Source organism: Somniosus microcephalus, chromosome 8 (genome assembly GCF_052327205.1).
Source record: "Somniosus microcephalus isolate GS21.2 chromosome 8, FLI_Smic_1.0, whole genome shotgun sequence".
In the NCBI taxonomy this organism is placed as follows: Eukaryota; Metazoa; Chordata; class Chondrichthyes; order Squaliformes; family Somniosidae; genus Somniosus; species Somniosus microcephalus.
Genome location: NC_140994.1, coordinates 264,323,620 through 264,351,386, shown reverse-complemented (window position 1 = coordinate 264,351,386; position 27,767 = coordinate 264,323,620). Strand labels below are relative to the sequence as shown.

General features: G+C 49.6%; 1 protein-coding gene across 3 annotated transcripts in view; it reads right to left on the bottom strand.

The window, feature by feature from the left end:
* Positions 1 to 2,169: 2,169 nt before the first annotated feature.
* Positions 2,170 to 27,767, bottom strand: part of cd74b (CD74 molecule, major histocompatibility complex, class II invariant chain b) — a 36,117-nt gene continuing 10,519 nt past the window's right edge. For 2 of the 3 annotated variants that reach the window (XM_085996023.1, XM_085996022.1), the window contains exons 3-10: positions 27,426 to 27,508; positions 22,142 to 22,204; positions 21,148 to 21,243; positions 19,128 to 19,239; positions 18,314 to 18,424; positions 14,148 to 14,348; positions 10,565 to 10,609; positions 2,170 to 8,107 (exon numbers count right to left, since the gene is read on the bottom strand). In XM_085996023.1, coding sequence (XP_085852149.1) covers positions 8,100 to 8,107; positions 10,565 to 10,609; positions 14,148 to 14,348; positions 18,314 to 18,424; positions 19,128 to 19,239; positions 21,148 to 21,243; positions 22,142 to 22,204; positions 27,426 to 27,508 — 719 coding nt within the window. In that variant the 3' untranslated portion in view covers positions 2,170 to 8,099. The remainder of the gene's footprint in view (positions 8,108 to 10,564; positions 10,610 to 14,147; positions 14,349 to 18,313; positions 18,425 to 19,127; positions 19,240 to 21,147; positions 21,244 to 22,141; positions 22,205 to 27,425; positions 27,509 to 27,767) is intronic. The other variant, XM_085996024.1, reaches the window with a different exon arrangement.

The following is a 27,767-nucleotide window of genomic DNA, read 5'->3' as shown; positions in this document are numbered from 1 at the left end:
ATGGCACCTCCGACAGTGCAGCACTCCCTCAGTACTGCCCCTCCGACAGTGCAGTGCTCTCTCAGTACTGCCCCTCCGAGAGTGCAGTGCTCCCTCAGTACTGCCCCTCTGACAGTGGAGCGCTCCATCAGTACTGCCCCTCCAACAGTGCATCACTCCCTCAGTACTGCCCCTCCGACAGTGCAGTGCTCTCTCAGTACTGCCCCTCCGACAGTGCAGCGCTCCCTCAGTACTGCCCCTCTGACAGAGGAGCGCTCCATCAGTACTGCCCCTCCAACAGTGCATCACTCCCTCAGTACTGCCCCTCCGACAGTGCAGCTCTCCCTCAGTACTACCCCTCCGACAGTGCAGCTCTCCCTCAGTGCCGCCCCTTCGACAGTGCAGCACTCCCTCAGTTCTGCCCCTCCGACAGTGCGGCGCTCCCTCAGTACTGCCCCTCTGACAGTGCAGCGCTCCCTCAGTACTGCCCCTCCGACAGTGCAGCGCTCCCTCAGTACTGCCCCTCCGACAGTGCAGCGCTCCCTCAGTGCTGCCCCTCCGACAGTGCGGCGCTCCCTCAGTACTGCCCCTCCGACAGTGCAGCGCTCCCTCAGTACTGCCCCTCCGACAGTGCAGCGCTCCCTCAGTGCTGCCCCTCTGACAGTGCGGCGCTCCCTCAGTACTGCCCCTCTGACAGTGCAGCGTCCCTCAGTACTGATAGGCGCAGGCTTGTTAACTGAAACCCATGCTAGCAAGGCAGGAGCTGATAGATCCAAACTCTTACCCAGCTCCTGCCTACAGCGCGTGCATCACTTATTGTCAGCACAGCAATAACAACAATGTGCATTTATATAGCGCCTTTAACGTAGTAAAACGTCCCAAGGTGCTTCACAGGAGCGATTATCAAACAAAATTTGACACCGAGCCACATAAGGATCAATTAGGGCAGGTGACCAAAAGCTTGGTCAGAGAGGGAGGTTTTAAGGAGCGTCTTAAAGGAGGAAAGAGAGGTAGCGAGGTGGAGAGGTTTAGGGAGGGAATTCCAGAGCTTAGGGTCCAGGGAGCTGAAGGCACGGCCGCCAATGGTGGAGCGATGGAAATCGGGGATGTGCAAAAGGGCAGTATTGGAGGAGTGTAGCGATCTCGGGGTGTTGTGGGGCTGAAGGAGATTACAGAGATAGGGAGGGGTGTCGAGGCCATGGAGGGATTGGAAAACAAGGATGAGAATTTTCAAATCGAGGCGTTGCCGGGCCGAGAGCCAATGTAGGTCAGCGAGCACAGGGGGTGATGGGTAAACGCGACTCGTTGCGAGTTAGGACACGGGCAGCAGAGTTTTGGGATGAGCTGAAGTTTACGGAGGGTGGAATGTGGGAGGCCGGCCCGGAGAGCGTTGGAATAGTCAAGTCTGGAGGTAACAAAATCAGTCGCTGAAGGTAAGCATGCAGGTGCAGCAGGCGGTTAAGAAGGCAAATGGTATGTTGGTCCTTATAGCGAGAGGGTCCGAGTACAGGAACAAGGATGTCTTGCTGCAGTTGTACAGGACCTTGGTGAGACCACACCTTGAGTATTGTGTGCAGTTTTGGTCGCCTTATCTGAGGAAGGATGTTCTTGCCATGGAGGGAGTGCAGTGAAGATTCACCAGACTGATACCTGGGATGGCAGGAATGACGTATGAGGAGAGATTGGGTCGATTGGGCTTATATTCGCTGGAGTTTAGAAGAATGAGAGGGGATCTCATTGAAACTTATAAAATTCTAACAGGACTAGACAGACTAGATGCAGGAAGGCTGTTCCCGATGGCGGGGGTGTCCAGAACCAGGGGTCACAGTCTAAGGATAAGGGGTAAGCCATTTAGGACAGAGATGAGGAGGAATTTCTTCACCCAGAGAGTGGTGAACCTGTGGAATTCTCTACCACAGAAGGCAGTTGAGGCCAATTCATTAAATATATTCAAGAAGGAGTTGGATATATTTCTTAAGGCTAAAGGGATCAAGGGATATGGGGAGAAGGCAGGGACAGGGTACTGAATTTGGATGATCAGCCATGATCTCATTGAATGGCGGAGCAGGCTCGAGGGGCCGAATGGCCTACTCCTGCTCCTATCCTCTATGTTTCTATGAGGTTTTCAGCAGCAGATGGGCTGAGGCGGGGGCGGAGCCGGGCGATGTAACACAAGGACACTCAGTCACGTCATTTTCCTCTGACCTTTATTCCCTTGCTTCTCCTTTACAACAAATCCAAATATTTACAAATCGTAGAAATCAGAAGCCATTCTCTTATCTCATACTGATTTCAGAGCCTTTGTTAAAGCCCAACAAACACCCGAGGATGAAGTCACCTCTGTGACACCACCAGCAGCAAGGGTGCAAGTGCGGCCTCGAGTAGACAAGAGCCATCACCCAGAGACCCTTGCGAGAGACACCAGTGGCTCACAATGGGTTCCTTCAGGTCGTTGGGGCTTCGGGAGGGCCAAGGATCTTCCATCCCGACATAAGAGTGCAGCTCATTCTAGGCTAATGTCCCTCTCCCTTAACCTTTACCATCAGCGTCGACCCAAGCTCAGGCCAATACCCGCAGGAAAACCTATATTTGAAGCCATCTTCATTTTATTGTGCAAAAACTTAAACAATAAATGCAAAAAAAAAAACACACAAATGTCATCAAGTACAGTGGCGATTGGTTAACGCTGAAGCAGTTCTTGCCAATCCAAATTAAAATGGGTTAATAATCCAGAAAAATATCTACTGTCTTTGAGAAGAGTTCAGGTTATAAATCCGTCACCGCAGAAAAAAAAAATTATAATCGCAATTTCATTTTCTTTCGATGTATATAAATGGCAAATCAACAAAAATCATCTCGGTGCCCTAACACTAAGTCAGTAGAAACATTGCGACCTTGTTCAAACTCAAGCTTACAAACCAAAAAGAAAAATGCAACGATATATATTGTTTGAAGCTGGAACGAATCCAGAGACCCATTTCGCACTGACAGAAAATGGTGCTGTGCGGGGGCGGCGGACGCCTTTTGCCAAAACTGCCCAGTTCAACCGGGGACATCCTGACATTGGTTGGGGGGTTTTCTTTTTTGGGGGGGGAGGCCGAGAAGTTAATGGGAATCGCAGTGCGGCTGGTAAGAGGCGGTGAAATGGCGTTGGGTCACGTTATCAAAATGTGCAGCCCACTATTCACCTCAGGGGCTTAGCGTGCCTGCCGGTTTGACCGACGAGACCGGCAAGGTCGGCTTTCCAGCCGTCGCGGAGCGTTTGACAGATTAACGCGATTGCGGCTGTCCCGCACCCAGCGTGGGGATCTGACCGGTTTTGGGATCTGCCTCGGTGAGACGATCGGCCGGAATGAAGGTAGAAGAGTTTTCACCCTTCAGGTTAAACTGTGCGATCTTGGCGGTGGTCCGGGACTTTAACCTGTCCACAGGGGAATGTGTCCGTCCACGGTTTTAATGAGGTGGTACAAATCTTGTTCGAGTAGAGGATTAAGGAAGTTCATCCCATCCCGAGAATCGCACAGCAGGATCCCAACCTGACCATTGGGTGAACTCGCCTCCCCTACCTAGCAAGGGCCAGATGGTTGAGGCCGGTGAACATTTTCTCGTCTCCTGTTTCTTGTGTTCTGGTTCTGCAGGGATCCGTAAATTGCCCCCAAACCCTCTCCACGCCCACACCCTCGCCTGGCAAAGCCTGTCTTGCGTGACGGCTCCCGGTCTGAATTTCCCAATCAGCTTCCAGTTCAATGCATTTTGAGACTGAAAGGAAGAGGAGGGTTATGCTGACGGGGGTTGAGGTGAAGTGGGGGTGGGAGGAGGCTCGTGTGGAGCACAAACAGCAGCACGGCGTAGTCGGGTCGAATGGCCAGTCTCTGTGCTGCACATTCTATGTAAACAGTCACAAATTACCCCTCAAAGTTCTCTCAAGTTTATCCTCATGCACCAATCACAGATGAAACACCCACACTGAGTAAACCACTGAAAGCCGCCAGGGGAAGTCTCAGAGTTTCTGCATGAGTAGTTCAGAATCCCCTGTGGAACGAGCTGCAAAGTCAAGTTCCTTTTTCTATTTTCAACCTACTTTTGTTTTGGCAAGTTCTTCATGAACATCTGAACTGCACCCTTTATATTTTTTCAGATTGTTATTGAAAGATGCCAGAGCCCTGCATCGCCCCCAGACAAGATGCATGAGCGAGCCACGAGCAGGCCCTGTCGAACCCCACCTTCCTCTCTACACACAATACTTTTGTTTCCAGCCTGACTCCTGTCCCATATTTTAAGTCTTGCCTCTTCGCTTGGGTTTCCCAATAAAAAACAAATCTGCGGCTGTTTTTTTATTAACCAATGCCCCTTCTAGAATAACTTTCAAAAGGGAATTGGATATATAAACTAGAAAAGGAAAAATTCGCAGGGCTACGGGGAAAGAGCAGGGGGGAGTGGGACTAATTGGAGAGCTCTTTCAAAGAGCCGACACAGGCACGATGGGCCGAATGGCCTCCTTCTGTGCTGTAAGATTCTATAATTGAGGTCGTGGGCCTCACTGTCATTCCTCAACTTGATTGGCTGGTGCAGAGGTTCACCTTTCCCCTCCCGTGCTGTAAGATCCGATGACTACGAGGGCCGAACTTACACATGTTGTACTTATTTTTCTCCTTCTGTTGATCTGTCAGGGAGAACTGGTAAAGAGTGACATATCTGCTTCATGGGTGTTCTTACGAGCGGTTAAGGGGGAGCAGGTGGTGGACACAAGGCGGAACGAGCTCTTTATAACGTTACTCTCCTTGGTGTACATTTTTTGCCGTGGGGCCCGGTTTTAACTCCAGGCGGATCCCCGCTGAGTTAAAATTACATTCAGTTCTCAATGATGTCATCGGGCCGCAACATGCCTATGTAATGAAGGACCCTGTTGGCTCCGGGCGCAGGTTAAAATTGTGCAGGTGTTATAGAATCATAGAATAGTACAGCACAGAAGGAGGCCATTCGGCCCATCGAGTCTGCACCGGCTCTTTCGAAGAGCAATCCAGTCAGTCCCGCTCCCCCGCTCTCTCCCCATATCCCTGCAAATTTTTCTCGTTCAAGTATTTATCCAATTCCCTTTTGAAGGCTACTATTGAATCTGCCTCCACCGCCCTGTCAGGCAGCGCGTTCCAAATCCTAAAAATTGTTCTTCCCCTCATGTCGCCTCTGGTTCTTTTGCCAATCGCCTTAATTCTGTTGCGATCATGGCGGCTTTCGAACAGCTAAGTGCCCGCCCCGCCCCGCCCGCCAGTAGGGTTCAAATCGCCCCTGTTCTTTTTTATATCACACACGCGGTCCATTGGAGAACAGGGAAACCCGAGGGGATTTTGTCAAGTCTTTATTTTCATGGCCTTTAGGGGGTGATTTCTTTTCCTCTAAAGGTGCCTCGATCCTGGGCACGGGAAAGTACAGTGAAACGGTCAAACGTGCCAACAGCCACTACTCTCAGGTCGCCAGCTCTGGATGGCCGCATTCGTGAAGGTTTTATCACATGACCTCCAGCCTCCGCGCCCCGCCCCGCACCCCCCCACACGCTCCCGCCATTGGACGCCCGACACGTCCATCCCCGCGCCCTCTGGAAGGCTCCTAACTACCCAATTGGATGATGTTTGGCAGTCAGTCAAACAGCCTTGTTATCCCGTCTCCACTATAACCAGTAACGGTTCCAGATTGAGTAGATTGGGCCTTTTCTCTCTGGAGTTTAGAATGAATGAGAGGTGATCTCATTGAAACATAAGATTCTGAGGGGCATTGACAGGGTAGATGCTGAGAGGTTGTTTCCCCCTGGCTGGAGAGTCTAGAACCAGGGGTCACAGTCTCAGAATAAGGGGTCGGCCATTTAGGACTGAGATGAGGAGGAATTTCTTCACTCAGAGGGTGGTGAATCTTTGGAATTCTCTACCCCAGAGGGCTGTCGATGCTCAGTCGTTGAGTATATTCAAGACTGAGTTCGATAGATTTTCGGACTCGAGGGGAATCACAGGATATGGGGATCGGGCGGGAAAGTGGAGTTGAGGTCGAAAATCAGCCGTGATCTTATTGAATGGCGGAGCAGGCTCGAGGGGCCGAATTGCCGACTCCTGCTCCCAAAAAGGTCACACATAACTCTTTTTAAAAAATGAGCCTATGATTTTTCTCCTGGGTTTATTCATCTTCAATCCCTGGAGATTCCAGGGCAGTCCTGGAGGGTTGTGGCGCCCGTATGCCAGAACTGCCCCATTCTCCGCTAAAACCACCAAGCCTCGTTATTGGATGGAGGCCCCAGTTGCTGGGCCCCATGAACTGGGCAGTCACTTGGCCTTTTATTTTTCTGTCAGCCAGATACAGGTGCTCCTATCGTGCAAAAAAAAACCACGAGAATAACATCCCCTCCCTTTATTGCAAAATCATTTTCCCCAGCTACAGTTAGCAATCACCATTGAGTAACGATTAAGGAGATCAAGAAGCAATATTATTGTTTAAAGAGTTAATTATAGGCAATACTAGCTTAGAACAAAGTGATCAATAACCAGTCTTATAGGTATAACATTTCCGTAATGTAGGGTGAAGTATATCCCGGGAGATATAAACTGATACTCCTGTAACGGGCTCATATCCTGAGCCCCAAAGTGTGGGGATGGAGGAGGGGGGGAGCGGGGGAGAAAAATTACTACATACGAAATGAAATTGCAAAGGAACAATTTTGAAATCAAAATATCTACTTGTGAATCTGAGTGCGGGCGTCGCTGGCGAGGGCAGCGTTTATTGCCCGTCCCCCTAACTGCCCCTGGAGAAGGCGGCGGCGGTGGTGAGCCGCCTTCTTCTGCAGCCGCTGCAGTCCGTGTGGTGGTGGTGCTCCCACAGTGGTGTTAGGGAGGGAGTTCCAGGGTCATGACCCAGGGTCGATGAAGGAACTGGGGAGGTGGGTGGGGGTTTTAGGTTCAAGTCAGGGCGGTGTGTGTGCGTGCGTGACTGATGGACGGGTCAGAATCTAAAAAAGGGAACTGCAGGTTAACGTAACGGGTGGGACCCATCATCAGACCAGGCCCCAATCAAGGGTTTCCCAACCCCAAACCATTGCACCATCTTGGTCCCCTTTCAGAAGCTGTGTGTTGCCAAACTTTCAATTATTAATCTCAGATTTTTTGTCTTGGACCAGTCTCCGGATGCGGCTGGGATTCCCGCGATTGAGCCACGCCTGTGTGCCATTTTAACTAAAACAACAAACAGAAAACACTGGAAAAACTCAGCGGGCCAGGCAACATCCGTGGAGAGAGAAATAGAGTCAACGTTTCAGGTCGAAACCCTTCGTCAGAACTGAGAAAAAAAGCAGGAAATGAAACAGATTAAAAAGGCCAGTTTGGGGCCTGGGAAATGGGGGAGGGGACGAAAGAACAAACGGTCCCCTCCCCCCATTTCCCAGCCCCCAAACTTGCTTTAAAATCTGTTCCATTTCCTGCTTTTTTTCCAGTTCTGACGAAAGGTCTTCGACCCGAAACGTTAACTCTGTTTCTCTCTCCACGGGTGTTGCCTGGCCTGTTGAGTATTTCCAGCGTTTTCCGTTGTTATTTCGGATTTCCAGCATCCGCAGTATTTTGCTATCGTGCCATTTTAACTAGTTGGACCTCCTGCATTTTACAACCTTAAAAAAAACAATAACATTTTTTTTAGGCTCTGAAATTCCGAGCAGTTGATCTGCTGGGACTCCTGTCCTAACTCCGGCGGGAGATGGGCAGAAACCTCGGGAGAATGGTGTACACGGGGCCGTGTTCAGACCGCTCCACCGCCCCCCCGCACCCCCCCCTCCCCGGCCCAGGCGTGCGATGGGAGCAGCCCTGTGGAATTTCCAGGCGAGAATATATCTTGCCTTCTGGGTGCAAAGGGAACGACCTCAAAGATTAGGGCGATTTGTTTTATCGGTTTATTTTTTTTTTAAACCCCCAAGGGTAAATCTTTAACAGGAGTGGGAAGTGTATCTGCCGGGTATGGGGTCAGCTGTCAATAGTTATCAATCAATCCCGATGTTAATGAAAAAAAAATCAGTATTTGCAATTAATGTAAGATTTGTGGAGCGAAGCCAGTCAGGGTGCGCTTGTCTGTCCAGCGTGAGTCCGTCCTCACTCTTAGTTCACTGCAAAAAAAAGAGGAAGAGTTTACATCAGTTTAAAAAAATGCCTCCAAAAAGTTTTGCTGTTTCAACAATCTTCTCAGAATTGGCTTTCCTCTGCATTCTGTGTGTGTGTGCACAATTTGTAAAGGTGTTTGCGAAGATCACTGCCTTCGACATTTCGTTTGGGCTGTACTTGCAATTTCTATCGAACGCTAAGCGTAAAACATTGGGGAACGCACTTACAATGTTACAGCGCACGGTGAGCAGAGCAATTCCTTTCCCTGTCCGCTCCCCCCACACCCGCCTCCCTCCTTCGCACTCCCGCCCTCCTGGGGATAAAAGGGTTAAATTTTGGAGGCAGGTTGCACAGACTGGGCTTGTGTTCCCTCAATTATAGAAGATTAAGGGGTGATCTAATCGAGGTGTTTAAGATGATTAAAGGATTTGATAGAGTAGAGAGAGAGAAACTATTTCCTCTGGTGGGGGGAGTCCAGAACAAGGGGGCATCACCTTAAAATTAGAGCCAGGCCGTTCAGGGGTGATGTCAGGAAGCACTTCTTCACACAAAGGGTGGTGGGAATCTGGAACTCTCTCCCCCAAAAGCTATTGGGGCTGGGGGGGTCACAGGAGCATAATCCAACAAAATTTGACAACAAGCCTTATATATAAGGAGATATTAGGACAGGTGACCAAAAGCTTGGTCAAAAAGGTAGGTTCTAAGGAGCATCTCAAAAGGAGGAGAGAGAGGTAGAGAGACGGAGAGGTTTAGGGAGGGATTTCCAGAGCTTGGGACCTAGATAGCGGAAGGCACGGCCACCAATGGTGGAGTGATTAAAATCAGGGATGTGCAAGAGCGCACAGATCTCGGGGGGTTGTGGGGCTGGTGGAGATTACAGAGATAGGGAAGAGCGAGGACATGGAGGGATTTGAAAACAAGGATGAGAATTTTAAAATCGAGGTGTTGCCGGACCGGGAGCCAATGTAGGTCAGCGAGCACAGGGTGATGGGTGAACGGGACTTGGTGTGAGTTAGGACACGGGGCAGTGAGCACAGGGGGTGATGGGTGAACGGGACTGGGCGTGAGTTAGGACACGGGGCAGTGAGCACAGGGGGTGATGGGTGAACGGGACTCGGTGCGAGTTAGGACACGGGCCAGTGAGCACAGGGGGTGATGGGTGAACGGGACTGGGTGCGAGTTAGGACACGGGGCAGTGAGCACAGGGGGTGATGGGTGAACGGGATTGGGTGTGAGTTAGGACACGGGGCAGTGAGCACAGAGGGTGATGGGTGAACGGGACTGGGTGTGAGTTAGGACACGGGGCAGTGAGCACAGGGGGTGAGGGGTGAACGGGACTCGGTGTGAGTTAGGACACGGGGCAGTGAGCACAGGGGGTGATGGGTGAACGGGACTGGGTGTGAGTTAGGACACGGGGCAGTGAGCACAGGGGGTGATGGGTGAACGGGACTGGGTGTGAGTTAGGGCACGGGGCAGTGAGCACAGGGGGTGATGGGTGAACGGGACTGGGTGTGAGTTAGGACACGGGGCAGTGAGCACAGGGGGTGATGGGTGAACAGGACTGGGTGCGAGTTAGGACACGGGGCAGTGAGCACAGGGGGTGATGGGTGAACGGGACTGGGTGTGAGTTAGGACACGGGGCAGTGAGCCCAGGGGGTGATGGGTGAACGGGACTGGGTGTGAGTTAGGACACGGGGCAGTGAGCACAGGGGGTGATGGGTGAACGGGACTGGGTGCGAGTTAGGACACGGGGGCAGTGAGCACAGGGGGTGATGGGTGAACGGGACTGGGTGCGAGTTAGGACACGGGGCAGTGAGCACAGGGGGTGATGGGTGAACAGGACTGGGTGCGAGTTAGGACACGGGGCAGTGAGCACAGGGGGTGATGGGTGAACGGGACTTGGTGCGAGTTAGGACACGGGGCAGTGAGCACAGGGGGTGATGGGTGAACAGGACTGGGTGTGAGTTAGGACATGGGGCAGCCGAGTGTTGGATGAGCTCAACTATGGAGGGTGGAATGTGGAAGGTGGAAAGCTGGTCAGAAGAGCATTGGAATAGTCGAATCTAGAGGTAACAAAGGTATGGATAAAGGTTTCAGTAGTAGATGAGTTCAGGCGGGGGCAGAGACGGGCGATGTTAAGGAGATGGAAGTAGGCGGTCTAATAAATCCAATCGGGAATTCAGGAGAAACTTCTTTACCCAGAGAGTGGTGAGAATGTGGAACTCACTACCACAGGGAGCGGTGGAGGCAAATAGCGTAGATGCATTTAAGAGGAAGCTGGATAAACACACGAGGGAGAAAGGAATAGAAGGATATGGTGATGGGGTGAGATGAAGAGGGGTGGGAGGAGGCTGGTGTGGAGCATAAACACCGGCACGGACCAGTTGGGCCGAATGGCCTGTTTCTGGGCTGTACATTCTATGTAATTTAAGGAACTTATAAAAAAATCACTGGTTACTTACTTGCCCTCATACCGATGACGTTCAGATCTTTTGCTTGTCTGTGGCCTGAGGATTGAAAGAAACAATAATTGAAGGTGGGAGACAGACTAACATTGTAAATAAGAATGATAATTTATTAAAACTTCTATAAAATCCAATTTAGTGTAGGCAAGATCCAATTCCTGATACACTATGCATTACTCTTTGAGAGTGGAGGAGGGCTGGATATGTTGAAGTTGATTCTCTTTGGGGATCAGGGAATAATTATATAGAATTAGCATAAGTGGGTGGGTAGAGTCCGGGATAAGGGAGAGTGTACACGGGCTGTGGGAGGAGATTAAATGGGTGGGTAGAGTCCATGATAGGGGAGAGTGTACATGAACTGTGGGAGGAGATTAAATGGGTGGATAGAGTCCATGATAGGGGAGAGTGTACATGGGCTGTGGGAGGAGATTAAATGGGTGGGTAGAGTCCATGATAGGGGAGAGTGTACATGGGCTGTGGGAGGAGATTAAATGGGTGGGTAGAGTCCATGATAGGGGAGCGTGTACATGGGCTGTGGGAGGAGATTAAATGGGTGGGTAGAGTCGATGATAGGGGAGAGTGTACATGGGCTGTGGGAGGGGATTAAATAGGTGGGTAGAGTCCATGATAGGGGAGAGTGTACATGGGCTGTGGGAGGAGATTAAATGGGTGGGTAGAGTCCATGATAGGAGAGGGTGTACATGGATTGTGGCAGGAGATTAAATGGGTGCGTAGAGTCCGTGATAGTGGAGAGTGTACATGCGCTGTGGGAGGAGATTAAATGGGTGGGTAGAGTTCATGATAGGGGAGAGTGTACATGGGCTGTGGGTGGAGAAATAAATGGGTGGGTAGAGTCCATGATAGGGGAGAGTGTACATGGGCTGTGGGAGGAGATTCAATGGGTGGGTAGAGTCCATGATAGGGGAGAGTGTACATGGACTGTGGGAGGGGATTAAATGGGTGGATAGAGTCCATGATAGGGGAGAGTGTACATGGGCTGTGGGAGGAGATTAAATGGGTGGGTAGAGTCCATGATAGGGGAGAGTGTACATGGGCTGTGGGAGGAGATTAAATGGGTGGGTAGAGTTCATGATAGGGGAGAGTGTACATGGGCTGTGGGTGGAGAAATAAATGGGTGGGTAGAGTCCATGATAGGGGAGAGTGTACATGGGCTGTGGGAGGAGATTCAATGGGTGGGTAGAGTCCATGATAGGGGAGAGTGTACATGGACTGTGGGAGGGGATTAAATGGGTGGATAGAGTCCATGATAGGGGAGAGTGTACATGGGCTGTGGGAGGAGATTAAATGGGTGGGTAGAGTCCATGATAGGGGAGAGTGTACATGGGCTGTGGGAGGAGATTAAATGGGTGGGTAGAGTCCATGATAGGGGAGCGTGTACATGGGCTGTGGGAGGAGATTAAATGGGTGGGTAGAGTCTATGATAGGGGAGAGTGTACATGGGCTGTGGGAGGAGATTAAATAGGTGGGTAGAGTCCATGATAGGGGAGAGTGTACATGGGCTGTGGGAGGAGATTAAATGGGTGGGTAGAGTCCATGATAGGAGAGAGTGTACATGGACTGTGGGAGGAGATTAAATGGGTGGGTAGAGTCCGTGATAGTGGAGAGTGTACATGCGCTGTGGGAGGAGATTAAATGGGTGGGTAGAGTCCATGATAGGGGAGAGTGTACATGGGCTGTGGGAGGAGAAATAAATGGGTGGGTAGAGTCCATGATAGGGGAGAGTGTACATGGGCTGTGGGAGGAGATTCAATGGGTGGGTAGAGTCCATGATAGGGGAGCGTGTACATGGGCTGTGGGAGGAGATTAAATGGGTGGGTAGAGTCTATGATAGGGGAGAGTGTACATGGGCTGTGGGAGGAGATTAAATGGGTGGGTAGATTCCATGATAGGGGAGAGTGTACATGGGCTGTGGGAGGAGATTAAATGGGTGGGTAGAGTCCATGATAGGAGAGAGTGTACATGGACTGTGGGAGGAGATTAAATGGGTGGGTAGAGTCCGTGATAGTGGAGAGTGTACATGCGCTGTGGGAGGAGATTAAATGGGTGGGTAGAGTCCATGATAGGGGAGAGTGTACATGGGCTGTGGGAGGAGAAATAAATGGGTGGGTAGAGTCAATGATAGGGGAGAGTGTACATGGGCTGTGGGAGGAGATTCAATGGGTGGGTAGAGTCCATGATGGGGGAGAGTTTACATGGGCTGTGGGAGGAGATTCAATGGGTGGGTAGAGTCCATGATAGGGGAGAGTGTACATGGGCTGTGGGAGGAGATTAAATGGGTGGGTAGAGTCCGTGATAGGGGAGAGTGTACATGGGCTGTGGGAGGAGATTAAATGGGTGGGTAGAGTCCGTGATAGGGGAGAGTGTACATGGGCTGTGGGAGGTGTAGGAGTAATGGATTGAATATGCTTTTCTCATGCTATGCTTCATGATGTTCTTATGGTTGTGCATTGACCTGTGAAACCATCCTCCCTCATCTCGTGGGCAGAGTGTTATTGTGCCAAGTGGTTGCTGTGTGCACAATCCATAGAATGTAAAGCAAGAGGGCAGTGGCTCATACCCTTGAATCCCTGCAGACAAATCAACTTTGCCAGATCACGGAGTGCTTTCACTTTTACTAAGGAGTCTGGGTAGGCACGACTGTCCAATGAGCTTCGGTCTCAGTATGTGGTTATTTAATTCAGAGACCTGAAGATGTACATTGAAGAGTTGAGGAAAATCCAATTCTAGTCGAGAGTCCACAGCAATCTAAAGGCCAACCCCCCCAAAATGTGCCGCGTAGGTTGACCGCGGCTGCGGTAGCGTTTGGGGGTTCGCTATAATTCAACTCAGTACCCCAAGAGCTTTTGCTCCTGATTCCTGTCGGGTGACCCCTTCTGGAAGGTTCTAATGCATGGGCATCGTGTGAGCCTATCATTGGGCTCGACTGAATTTGTATTTCCTTGGAGTAGAGACTGTTGAAGGGTGATCTGAGCAAGGTGTTTAACATGATTTGATTGGGTAAATACAGATAAACTATTTATTCTGATGAGGGGCGGTGGGGGGTGGGGGAGGCGAGAGAATCAGGAACGAGGGGACCTCGTCTTAAAATTAGAGCAAGACCCGTTGAGGAATGGAATCAGGAAGCACTTCTTCACACAAAGGCAATGCTCCCTCTAATTATTTTTTCGTGCTTGGTATCTTTTCCTGCGGCAAATGCTGGTGAGCAGCCTACACGGGACCTCCCAATCGATGCGCGGCTGCGTGCACGTGCACCTTAGCGGGGAGGAAGGTTGCACAAAGGGTAGTGGAAATCTGGAACCCTCACTCCCCAAAAGGCTGTGGGTCAACTGGGGCTTTCAAGCCTGGATTAGATTTTTTTTATGGTTGAGGGTTATCCAGGGATATGGAGCAAAGGCGGGAAAACAGAGTTGAGGTGGAGACCAGCCACGATCTGATTCAATGGCGGAGCAGTCTCGAAGGGGCTGGATGCCCTCCTCCAGTTTCCTATGTTCCTATGACAGGGGGGACTTTTTAAAATCACATTCGTTCACACAGGTACATCAAGAAAACTAAAACGTACTTTCACAGCCAGTCAATGGGTGACGAGTCGCTGTGTCTGGGACCTCAGTTCCATTCAGGAACGTGCACCAGCAATATCCCGTGCTTGGCCAGCACTGCTTTGCCTCGTAGTTGCCCATCTCATCGCAACTGGGGCGGTAGGTGCCAGGAACAATCTTTGTCTCCTTGCGCCGCCTCTCGCAGTCGGTGTCCGCCTTGCGCACTGAACGAGGGGAAGATAATGATGGGCGTCATATAATGGTGCTCTTCATATGCCAACGTCCTCTGCTTGTATCCTGCCTTCTGCATTTTAAAATTCTCAGCCTTGTGTTCAAATCCTTCCATTGCCTCTCCCCCTGACCACGCCCCCCCCCCCAACCCCCGCCCCACCACCCCCCATCTTCGTAACCAGCTCCAGCTCTACAACCCTCCGAGATCTCTGGGCTCCTCCAATTCTGGCCTCTTGCTCATTCCCCGATTTCCATCGCTCCACCATTGGCGGCCGTGCCTTCAGCTTTACCGGGCCCTAAGCTCTGGAATTCCCTCCCTAAACCTCTCCGCCTCCCTCTCCACCTTTAAACTGCTCCTTAAAACCCACTCTTTGACCAAGCTTTTGGTCACCTGTCCTAATATCTCCTTATGTGGCTCGGTGTCAAATCTTGTTTGATAATCGCTCGCGTGAGGTGTCTTGGGGACGTTTTAGGACATTAAAGGGTGTTACGTAAATGCAAGTTGTTGTTGTTTCCCCCACGTCAACCTTGATGCCTCGGAGTCTCCATTCAAGGCGTGCGTGATAGCGAGATGTTGCTGGGGCCGGGATTCGTAACTGTTCTGACTCCTGCCTCCCCAGTAAAAGAAGGTGATGGGGAGAGAGAGGTTGTATCTCAGCCTCCACAGCAAAAAGTGAAAGGAACATCGAGCAAGTCTCCGGGGAGATACCAAAGGACTTAAGAGCTTTTGGAAGCATTTGTAGGTGCAAACCTGTGACTTAATCACTCCACGGTGCAGCATTCAAGAACATTCCAGGCAGTTTTCCTTGAGTGAGCCATTCCTTCGGATTGTATCTCTCCAGAAGTGAGCAGATCGGTCTTGACTTGGTCAACGTGGAGAATGGACGAGGGCGCAGTCTCATACCTCTGGGATAAAATGGAACCCGAACACTGGGTTGACGTCTCCCCTCGCTCAGACCTCTTGTGAATTGAGCTTCCAGCAATTCTTCAGGCCCATGGTTGACAAGTTAACAGAAGCATAGTGTTGAACAGTGGAAATGCGTGATGAATTAATATTTTAGAATTTTCCTTGATGGACACCAGGGAGTTTTTATGCAGAACCTCATTTTTTTTAATCAGGAGATTAAATGGGTGGGTAGAGTCCATGATAGGGGAGAGTGTACATGGGGTGTGGGAGGAGATTAAATGGGTGGGTAGAGTCCATGATAGGGGAGAGTGTACATGGGCTGTGGGAGGAGATTAAATGGGTGGGTAGAGTCCATGATAGGGGAGAGTGTACATGGGCTGTGGGAGGAGATTAAATGGGTGGGTAGAGTCCATGATAGGGGAGAGTGTACATGGGCTGTGGGAGGAGAATAAATGGGTGGGTAGAGTCCATGATAGGGGAGAGTGTACATGGGCTGTGGGAGGAGATGAAATGGGGGGGTAGAGTCCATGATAGGGGAGAGTGTACATGGGCTGTGGGAGGAGATTCAATGGGTGGGTAGAGTCCGTGATAGGGGAGAGTGTACATGGGCTGTGGGAGGAGATTAAATGGGTGGGGAGAGTCCATGATAGGGGAGAGTGTACATGGGCTGTAGGAGGAGATTAAATGGGTGGGTAGAGTCCGTGATAGGGGAGAGTGTACATGGGCTGTGGGAGGAGATTAAATGGGTGGGTAGAGTCCGTGAAATGGGAGAGTGTACATGGGCTGTGGGAGGAGATTAAATGGGTGGGTAGAGTCCGTGAAATGGGAGAGTGTACATGGGCTGTGGGTGGAGATTAAATGGGTGGGGAGAGTCCATGATAGGGGAGAGTGTACATGGGCTGTGGGAGGAGATTAAATGGGTGGGTAGAGTCCATGATAGGGGAGAGTGTACATGGGCTGTGGGAGGAGATTCAATGGGTGGGTAGAGTCCATGATAGGGGCGAGTGTACATGGGCTGTGGGGGGAGATTAAATGGGTGGGTAGAGTCCGTGATAGGGGCAAGTGTACATGGGCTGTGGGAGGAGATTAAATGGGTGGGTAGAGACCATGATAGGGGCGAGTGTACAGGGGCTGTGGGGGGAGATTAAATGGGTGGGTAGAGACCATGATAGGGGAGAGTGTACATGGGCTGTGGGGGGAGATTAAATGGGTGGGGAGAGTCCATGATAGGGGCGAGTGTACATGGGCTGTGGGGGGAGATTAAATGGGTGGGTAGAGACCATGATAGGGGGGAGTGTACATGGGCTGTGGGAGGAACATGGTTGATTTGCTTTTCTCCCTCCATGCTTTCTTATGTTTGCAGGATCGCAGGTTAAATATGGTACTTAAATACGGTGCGGTGGTTATGTTACTGAACTTGTAATCCAGTGATTTGGACGATTAATCTCAGTAATGTGATGTCAAATCCCACCACAGCAGTCTGAATATTTTAAGTTCAAAACTAAAATCTGGAAATGAAAAGCTGGTCTCAGTAAAAGTGACCATGAAGCTGTCGGATTGTCATTAAAAACCCAACTGGTTCACTAATGCCCCTTTAGGGAAGGAAACCTGCCATCCTTACCCGGTCTGGGCCTACACGTGACTCCAGTCCCACACCAGGGCGTGGTTGATTGAACTGCCCTCTGAAGTGGCCCAGCGAGACACTCAAACATCACACGGCATGCATCGGTTCAAAGATGAAGGCCCACCACCATCTTCGCCAATGAATGCCAACCTTGCCAACGACGCCCACCTCCCAAGAATGAATCATAATCCCCCCCCAACCCCGCCCCGACCCCGCAAAAATGCTGTCCCTGTGACTGAAGTTAACTTTCTTTGCAGTTGGTGCAGCGCATGTGCGTAGAACCTGGTTAGCTTTTCTGAATTATCGAATGGTTGTCAGTGATGATTCAAAGCCTTTTGTGTCGACTGGTGTCAGCTTGGCTCTCTGTGGCTGTCGAACCTCATGGTAGCGCCTTAGAACTTTAAGCACAGAAGGAAGCCATTCAGCCCATCTTGTCTGTCCCCTCTTTGCCAGAGCAGTCCAACCCAAATCCAACAGCCAGGCTTTCTCCCTATAGCCCTGTATTTTCAGCATCAAATATTTACCCAGTTTTTCCTTAAAAGATGCATTGGTCTCTGCCCCAACTCCCAGTGGCAAAGATTCCCACGCTCCAGCTATTCTCTGCATGTAGACGTTTCTCCGAAACTCCCTCGTCATTGACTCCTCAACAATAGGAAGCAATCTTTCCCCTAACCAATTCCCTAATCGAAAGCCCTTCAAAAGTTTACAAACCTCAATTAAATCTCCTCTTGGCCTTCTCGTCTCCAGTGCAAATGGTCCCAAATATCTCAAGTCTCTCTTCATCACCTTTACGCAACCCCAGCAGCCTTCTGGTGAATCTATCCTGTACTCGCTCAGGCCTTTGGCTTGAAGCCCCACTCCAACAATACTGGGAGCTGTTGACTGATCACGGCGATCAATCTCGATCAATGAGTCGACAACAGACCCAGACACGGGGCGAGGAAAACCCCCAGTGGTGGAGAGCTTTGGGAACCACAGGTCCAAAGTCACCTGTTCCTCCCGAGCTCGCTACAGTCACCACACGACACGTCTCAAATTGCTCAGACACTGGATCCCAAAATATTATTTTCAGAAAGAAATCTCTCTAATTTTCATGTGACTGAATTAACTGCTTCCCCCCGTCTCCCGAGGGAGCCTGTTCCACAGATTGACCACTCGCTCACTGAGATATTGTTTCCGCAGGTGAGTTTGGAATTTACCCCCCCTTCAAGCGTAGGCCGTGTCCTCTGGTTCTCCTGTTCTGGACAGGGTGACCCATGTGTGAGTTGAACTTCATGGCGCCATTCCTAAATTTGCCTTCCACCAGTTTGAATCTGTGTTTCCCCTTGCGCTAGTCTCACGGTTTCACTGGCACCAACCCAGCGAGCCACGCCGGGCCTTTCCAATCCTGCGTTTCCTGTAGATTAAGCATCAGTTGCCATAGTTACCCTCTGATTCAGGCACAACATCGGGAGTTTTGGCCTCCTTTGATGCGTCGGATGTGATTGGCAGGTCCGCCATCATTGGCTTCATCAGTATGCTCGTGTACGACCTTCTCCCTGTCGCAGACAGAAATGATGCGGCAGTTTCAAGACACGTAACAAAATATTATGGTGATACAATCCCCACCGCTTATAGCGAGCGGGTTGATGCCCGCGGTACCCATCACCCCCCGCCCCCTCCCCCCGTGCTCGCTGACCTACATTGGCTCCCAGTCCGGCAACGCCTCGATTTAAAAATTCTCATCCTTGTTTTCAAATCCCACCAGGACCTCGCCCCCCTCCCCATCTCTGTAACCTCCTCCAGCCCGACAACCCTCCGAGAGCTTTTTAAATGTGATGAGGGTTTCTGCCTCTACCACCCTTTCAGGCAGTGAGTTCCAGACCCCCACCACCCTCTGGGTGAAAGGTTCTCCTCAACTCCCCTCTAATCCTTCTACCAGTTACTTTCAATCTCTGCCCCCTGGTTATTGACCTCTCTGCTAAGGGAAATAGGTCCTTCCTATCCACTCTATCCAGGCCCCTCATAATTTTATACACCTCAATTAAATCTCCCCTCAGCCTCCTCTGTTCCAATGAAAACAACCCCAGCCTCTCCAATCTTTCCTCATAGCTAAAATTCTTCAGTCCTGGCAACATCCTCATAAATCTCCTCTGCGCCCCCTCCAGTGCGATCACACTAGAGAGCGGAGAGAGAGGGGAGGAAATCGTTGAGGAAAATGGTCGAGAAAGAGAAAGATTAAATGATATGACTCATCCGCACCACTGGGTCTGGGCTGGGGCTCGGGCTCGGGTGCACTGGTTGTCGGTGTCTTCTTATCCTCCTGCTGCATGAGTTGGAAGAGCAGCCAGTTTCGGAGCCAAGATTCAAAGTCCTGTAAACAATGCAGTTAAAAATAAAAATATATCACACGGTCAGTATCTAAAGATTTGAACATAAGAACATCAGAAATAGGAGCAGGAGTCGGCCACTCGGCCCCTCGAGCCTGCTCCGCCATTCAATAAGATCATGGCTGATCATTGACCTCAACTCCACTTTCCCGCCCAATCCCCATATCCCTTCATTCCCCTAGAGTCCAAAAATCTATCGATCTCAGCCTTGAATATACTCAACGACTGAGCATCCACAGCCCTCTGGGGTAGAGAATTCCAAAGATTCACCACCCTCTGAGTGAAGAAATTCCTCCGCATCTCAGTCTTAAATGGCCGACCCCTTATCCTGAGACTGTGACCCCTAGTTCTAGACTCTCCAGCCAGGGGGAAACAACCTCTCAGCATCTACCCTGTCAATCCCCCTCAGAATCTTGTATGTTTCAATGAGATCACCTCTCATTCTTCTAAACTCCAGAGAGTATCGGCCCAATCTACTCAATCTCTCCTCACAGGACAGCCCTCTCGTCCCAGGAATCAATCTCGTGAACCTTCGTTGCACCGCCTCCAAGGCAAGTATATCCTTCCTTAAATAAGGAGACCAAAACTGTGCACAGTACTCCAGGTGTGGTCTCACCAAGGCCCTGTACAATTGTAGCAAGACTTCCTTACTCTTGTATCCAACCCCCTTGCAATAAAGGCCAACATGCCATTTGCCTTCCTTCTTGCTTGCTGTACCAGCATGCTAACTTTCTGTGTTTCTTGCCCAAGGACACCCAAATCTCTCTGAACACCAATATTTGAAAGTTTCTCGCCATTTAAAAAATATTTGGAAAGGGCTGCTTCCAACTGGGCTTACTTTAAGCTGGAGAATGAAATTTATTCTACATGTTAATATTGAGGCACCTTCCATATCAAGCACAGACCATTGAAGGGTAAGAGTTTCCTCAGTAATGGCCCAAAATTTGCAGTCAAGACGTTCGCTGTTAACCCCGAAGTAAGTTTCCCACAAAGATCTCACGATTTCTGCAGCGAGATATTCGGCTTTTCCGACGTTCAGTTGAAATCAGTGCAAGTTAGTGGAGATCAACCATGATCTCATTGAATGGCAGAACAGGCTCGAGGAGCTGAATGACCCACTCCATAGAAACATAGAAACAGGAGCAGGAGTAGGCCATTCGGCCTCTCGAGCCTGTTCCGCCATTCAATGAGATCATGGCTGATCATCCAAATTCAGTACCCTGTCCCTGCTTTCTCCCCAGTTCCTATGCTGTGGGGGGTGATCCAAAACTAGAGGCCATCAATATAAGGGAGTCACTAATAAATCCAATAGGGAATTCAGGAGAAACATCTTTACCCAGAGAGTGGTGAGAATGTGGAACTCGCTACCACAGGGAGTGGTTGAGGTGAAAATAGTGTGGATGTGTAGGAGTCTACGTACTCCTAGCAAAAAATACTGAACTCGGAGAGGTTCAACAGAAAAGGTTTAATTGTTGAGGCTGCATGCTGAACACAAAATGGAGTCAGAGACTACACAAAGTACAAATCTCTTTCATCAGTGCACAGCTTCGACTGCTCCTCCCCCGCTCTGGGCTTAACTATGTTGCAGATCGAGTTTCTTAAAGGTGTGATCCTTCTTAAAGGCATGACGCCTGATTTATAGTCTACGGACCGGAAAGCGGATTGTGTCCGTTCTGTGATCGGTACGCCACAGATGCATTTAAGAGGAAGCTAGATAAACACATGAGGGAGAAAGGAATAGAAAGATTATTCTGCTAGGGTGAGATGAAGAGGGGTGGGAGGAGGCTCGTGTGGGGCATTAACACCGGCATAGACCAGTTGGGCCAAATGGCCAGTTTCTGTGCTGTACATTCTATGTAATTCTCCGTAATGAAGCATCAAACAACACTAACCTTCCAATCAGCTTCCTCCATGCTCTCTTTCAGCATGTTGAGGTTGGTGGAGAAGGTGTTGTTGAATTCTGGAATCTCCTTAGTTCCGTTCTCTTTCTGCCATTGAAAGGAAAAGAAAATGTCACGGTCGACCAACCATTCTTCCAAAGGTGTAGGCACACCACAGCTCAATTATGTTAAACCTCCTGCCACGTTCAGACTTTCTTAGAGTCCATCGAGTGCTTTTTTTCCTCTCATAGTTGAGAAACTTGGGCGAAGGGTCAAAGCCTTCAGTATCTTGGGGCATTTCTCTACGTTCAAGTCGTGATATGACAGCATGTTGTTGCTATAGAACCATACAGCCCTGCAAATTTTCCCTTATTAAATCACTTTTATAAAGCTTTATAAAACCACTGGTTGGGCCTCAGCTGGAGCATTGTGTCCAATTCTGAGCACCGCACTTTAGGAAGGATGTCAAGGCCTTGGAGAGGGTGCGGAGGAGATTTACCAGAATGATTCCAGCGATGAGGGACTTCAGTGATGTGGAGAGACTGGAGAAGCTGGGGTTGTTCTCCTTAGAGCAGAGAAGGTTAAGGGGAGATTTAATAGAGGTGTTCAAAATCATGAGGGGTTTTGATGGAGTAAATAAGGAGAAACTGTTTCCAGTGGCAGGAGGGTCGGTGACCAGAGGACACAGATTGAAGGTAATTGGCAAAAGAACCAGAGGGCAGAAGAGGAGAATGTTTGTACGCAGCGAGTGGTTGTGATCTGGAATGCGCTGCCTGAAAGGGCGGTGGAAGCAGATTCAATAGTAACTTTCAAAAGGGAATTGGATAAATATTTGAAAAGGAAACATTCGCAGAGCGATGGGAAAAGAGCGGGGGGGGGGGGAGTGGGACTAATTGGAGAGCTCTTTCAAAGAGCCGGCACAGGCACGATGGGCCGAATGGCCTCCCTCTGTGCTGTATCGATCTATAATTTGACATTAGCTTTGAAAGTTTCCCTCCAACATTACCTTCAGCAGTTCCTGCACTTGTTCCAGCAGAGTCATGGGTTTGGCCGGAGTTGGTTTCGGGGCCTGTGAGATAACAATCAAAAAACAAATTACATTACTTTACAGGTTATAGTAATAAATATAGTTTCCCACATTACAACAGTGACTCCACTTCAAAAAGTACTTCATTGGCTGTAAAGCACTTTGGGACGTCCGGTGGTCGTGAAAGGCGCTATAGAAATGCAAGCCGTTCTTTCTTGAAGCGTTCTCAAATCAAGATTCATCGCACCGTCTAGGTCAGATCCCGTCTGGAATATCGCCTTCAGTTCTGGGCACCGAACCTCAGGAAGGAAACATTGGCTCAGCGGGTAACTCTCTCGCCTCGGGAGTCCGAAGGTTGTGGGTTTTGTTGTGTATGTAATATGTGTGCTACTTTGAACCTATGGACAGGACTGCACTACTTGTTGGGCGTAGTGATACGCAGTACCACTCCTGGCCATAGGGGTATAAATAGTACTGTGGGTACTGATCTCCCCTCAGTTCCCGCCTGTGGGCATGAAGTAAAGACCTATGTATAGTCCCTACCTCCAACCAGTAAAGACCTGTTTGAGTTATACGTTTAAGTCTTTGTGTTAATTGTTCAATACAATACACATACTTAACACTGGCGACGAGTCAGGTTCTTACCCTGCGGCAGTTGAAGAGAGGTTTCAAACATCACCACCCCACTAGAAGCGACAGGCTTTAGGACTCTGAAGCCTCCATCAGCGACTGAGCACTGGAGTGCAGCAAACATCCTGACAGCTTCCAGCGACTGACAGAAGTCTTTCTGCAGTTTCCTTGTTCAACCTAGGTGGTGGGGTAAGCCGTGCAGTGTTGGCTGCAAAGACAGGGCTGGGGAAGTTGGAGAAGATAAGGGCGATCGCAATCCCTGATAAGAGCCGCGGTGAAACGCGCGAGCGGGTAAGCCAGAGCCCGGGAGCCGCTTCAAGTGCGAGGCGCAGCGCGGGCCAGCGATCGGAACCAAAGATAAGGGCCGCACTCGGGGGCTGAAGGGAGACGGCGTCGGGGGACGGGTGAAGACCGCCAAGCGCGGGAAAACCGCCATTTTGTGGGCGGAGGACGACGGCAAGAGCGGGAAGCCGCCATCTTTGATAACAAGTAAACAAAATAAAATCTGAGAAATTGCAAATCTACAATGCCTAAACACGGGAATATTAGCACCTTTGATAGTGACCTCGAAGATTGGGCCATATATGTTGAAAGAGTAAAAAATTATTGTAAGGCCAATAAAATTCATGACCAAGATAAAGTTCTAACATTATTAAATTTAATGGGTGCGAAGACATACGGGCAATTGAAACACCTGTTATCACCAGATGAACCGGCGGATAAGACGTTCGATGAGATTGTTACTGTCCTGAAAGATCATCTAAACCCCACGCCGCTGATGCTAGCGGAACGATTTAAATTTTACGACAGAAGGCAGCTACAGCATGAAAGCAATGCTGATTATTTGCTGGAATTGCGTAAATTAGCGAAATATTGCCAGTTTGGAACGGGACTGACAGAGGCACTTCGAGACAAATTTGTGTGTGGTTTATTTAAACAGGATACACAAAAGCGACTGCTCGAGGAGAATGAGCTGACGCTTGAGAAGGCGGTCACTATGGCAGCAGCACACGAAGCCGCAGCGAGAGGCACGGCAGTAATGCAGCTACGGTCACCGGAGCTCAGTGCACACAAATTGGGTGTGAGTTCTGGCAAATGTTATCGTTGTGGAAAGACAACGCATGATCAGAACCAGTGTTGGTTTAAAAACCAAGAATGTAGAACTTGTGGTAGGCTTGGACATATAGCTAGAGTATGCAGGTCAGGGAAGAAGACCAGCAACAAGAAGTCACCGCAAGGAAAATACGCAAAGGTACACAAGGTGACCGAACAGGAGTCCGATTCAGACGCTAGTAGTAATGAACTGGCTAGCTTAAGCTGTAATGAACTGGCTAGCTTAAGAGTACTCAACGCTGGTAAGGGTGCAGACCTCCAGACAATTTGGGTCACTCTTCAGATAGAAGGAGTCCAAGTAAAACTGGAATTGGACACTGGATCGGCATTGACGGTCATAAATAAGAAAGATTACGGAAAGTTATTCCAACATATTCCCCTACAGGATACGGGGATTATATTGGAAACATACACGGGGCAAAGAGTGTACCCCATCGGGAAAATAGAGGTTGCAGTGGTCCACAAGGGCGAAGACAGTCAAATAATGGACTTATATGTGATATCTGAAGGAGGTTCTCCACTACTAGGACGGGAGTGGATTAGGAAAATGAATATGGACTGGCATTTCCTACGAACAATAACGAGTGAGAACTCGGTGAAGATAGTCGGCCCAGACTCTGGAACGGATGATGGTAAGCCCAACTCAGGTGCAAAAGACAAAGTTTCAGCACAGAATTCCACTGAGCAACAACAACATAGTTTAACTGTGGATTCTGAGTCTGGCAAGTCTACTGATGTGCCCATTTCTGAGGGACACCGGGCTCGAACTCAACTCCATTTCAAACTACAACAGCAATTAGAACAAATGCTTCGCCGTTGTGAGCAAGAGTTGAATGCAACGAAAGAGTTCTTTGATATAGAGTTGGAGAATCTGGAAAGACAACAGAAGCAGCTGATGGAGAAAATGGAGCAGGAGCACACAAAACGTCTGATGTCAGAGGAGTTAACGGTCAGCCAACTCCTGCATATGCTAAAGGACAGGACTCTGAAATGGGAAAAACTTGAACACGAACTTCAATATTCAAACGAAAGGGGTTCGGAGCTCTCAAAGGTTATTGGAAGAGCTGAGGTGGCAACACAGACTGAGATGACTGCAACAGAGCAGCCCTTGGATGCCAAAAGTACGCTGACTCACGTCAACGTAGAACAACAGACCGCTGAAACAGCTGCTCCGGTAGAGGGATTGAATAGTCCGATCAATCAATCTCCAAAAGAAGTTGAAGTAGTAAAATCTCAAATGAGGTCATTAGTAAACGACTTGCTGAAAGCCCAGAAAAAGCTGGATGAAGAGGTACGCATGAAGAAGTCTCTTCAGGAAAGATGTCTGGACTTGGAACAAAAGCTGGCTAACGCCCAGCTGGGTATGGAGGAAATAGAAGACCCTCTCGCTGGCCTAGATCAGGACGACACCGAATATTACTATGTCCTGTCCTGCCCAACTTGTAACTTCGACTCCCACCATACAGAAATCATGGAGGAGCACCGAAAGTCTACGGAACATCGGGAGAAGGTGGCTCTACTACGGAAAAAGGAGGGAGAGAAGGAGGAACTGCGCATGCAGCTGGCAGCTGACAGTGGAGCCCAGAGAGTCTCCAAGAAGCAGAAAAGGAAAAGTCGAAACAGAAGATGACCCATCTGAACCATTATTACCTCTACCAGATCACACACGTGGTCCCTCCGAACGGAGCCAATTCAGTTCGGAAATTCAAACTGTTAAATCCATGGAAGGACTATTGAATGAATCACTCCAGCAACGTGAACCGACTCCACCACAGAGATTGAATCTGTGAACTGTTTTCCGCAGAGACTGAATCTGTGATCTGTTTTGACATGAAGTTATCTATGTATCTATGTTATTCTGTTATGTAAACCTGAAGTTATATATGTATATATGTTATTACGTTATGTTAAATGGGGAGATGACTGTAAAGCTAGGAAGGGAGGAATGTTGTGTATGTAATATGTGTGCTACTTTGAACCTATGGACAGGACTGCACTACTTGTTGGGCGTAGTGATACGCAGTACCACTCCTGGCCATAGGGGTATAAATAGTACTGTGGGTACTGATCTCCCCTCAGTTCCCGCCTGTGGGCATGAAGTAAAGACCTATGTATAGTCCCTACCTCCAACCAGTAAAGACCTGTTTGAGTTATACGTTTAAGTCTTTGTGTTAATTGTTCAATACAATACACATACTTAACAGGTTTGGAGTCCCGCTCCGTGAAACTCAAACGTCAAATCTAGGCTGGCACGCCCAGTGCAGCACTGAGGGAGTGCCGCACTGTCGGAGGTGCTGTCTTTCAGATGAGACGCTAAACCAAGGCCCCCATCTGCTCTCTCAGGTGGACGTAAAAGATCCCACGGCCACTATTTCGAAGAAGAGCAGGTTGGGGGGGGGGGGGTTCTCCGTTTAAGCCTTAGCTAAGATGATGTGTAAATGTAAGTTCGTTCCATTTATTAATTCAGTGTACGGGTGGTCATGGGCTGAAACCCTAGTACAGCCATCCCAAAATACACACTAAACAAGATTAACCGAAAATGGGTTGGAAAGTCCCAAATTGGTGAAACTAGATGCTCTGACCTTAACCGAAAAACCAGTCAGTCGGTTCCTCCCACTCCTCAGTCAGTACTTTAATGGGGAGATTTTGCTGCAGGCCATATTTGGAGAACTTTGTACAGTGAGAAAGACTGTTGTCTAGAAGATTTGTGGCACTATGATCCCAGCAAATAATGGGGCCATTTTGAATATCCCGCTAGGTTCCCCTCCACTCTGATCGATGGGACTCCAGGTCCCACTCCTGCTGGGATCCCGCGTGCACGTCTGCTGATACCGGGCGTTACAGCGCCAATCATGCAGAGTCCCGACTGAGGGTTTGCACTCTTGACTGAGGGTACGCGGGGCTTGACTTGAACAAGTGTGGGGGAAGGGAGGGGAGTCCTACGTGACATTTAGGCGACTTGGCAGGGAGGGGGGATCGAGTTGGGAATTGGGGGCGGGGGGGCGGAGAATGCCGACTGACCCTAGTCCGAAAGCGGAGCCGGGAAACTGCACAGACCCGCAGGCTGGACTCGGAGCTCGAAGACGGAGGAGTAAGTCCTCCAAAGCCGTGTTGGCTGACCTCAAGGTGAGGACCTCTCCCTCCACTGGCTCCGCCATTGGCCCCCTAACCCCTGCCCCGGCTACGCTGGTGCCCAGTTGCTTTGACTCCACCAAGTTCCCACCAGGACTTAGAGTCCGTTGGAACAGCAGCCCAATTTTGGGACCCTTGTATTTATGCAATGCTTGATCTCATCCTCCGGACATCTGCATACGCAATGAGTTACTTTTGAAGATCAGTCACTCTTGTTAAGTAGGCCAAACTCAACAGCCAATGTTGTGCACAGCAAGATCCAGCAATCAGTGAACGAGATGACCAGCGACTTAATCTGTCTTTTGGTAGTGTTGGTTGAGTTTTTTTTATTCGTTCATTGATTTATGCAAGTGCAGGTTCTTTCTCTACTTTCTCGGCTGAAGATTACCTTTGGTTGGTGCATCTCCGGATCAATGTAGGCAATGGGCATGTCCATCATCATAGGCCTCAGGTGCATCACAGGTTTAGGTCCTGAAGAAATAAAATGCAATGGAATATTTTTTAGTACATCTCACAGAATCATGGAATAGCACAGCACAGCAGGAGGACATTCGGCCCATCGAGTCTACGCTGGCTCTTTCGAAGAGCAATCCAGTCAGTCCAGGGAGTAAGAATTTTCTTTTTTTTTTATTCGTTCATGGGATGTGGGCGTCGCTGGCAAGGCCAGCATTTATTGCTCATCTCGAGGGCAACTAGGGTTGGGCAATAAATGCTGGCCTTGCCAGCGACG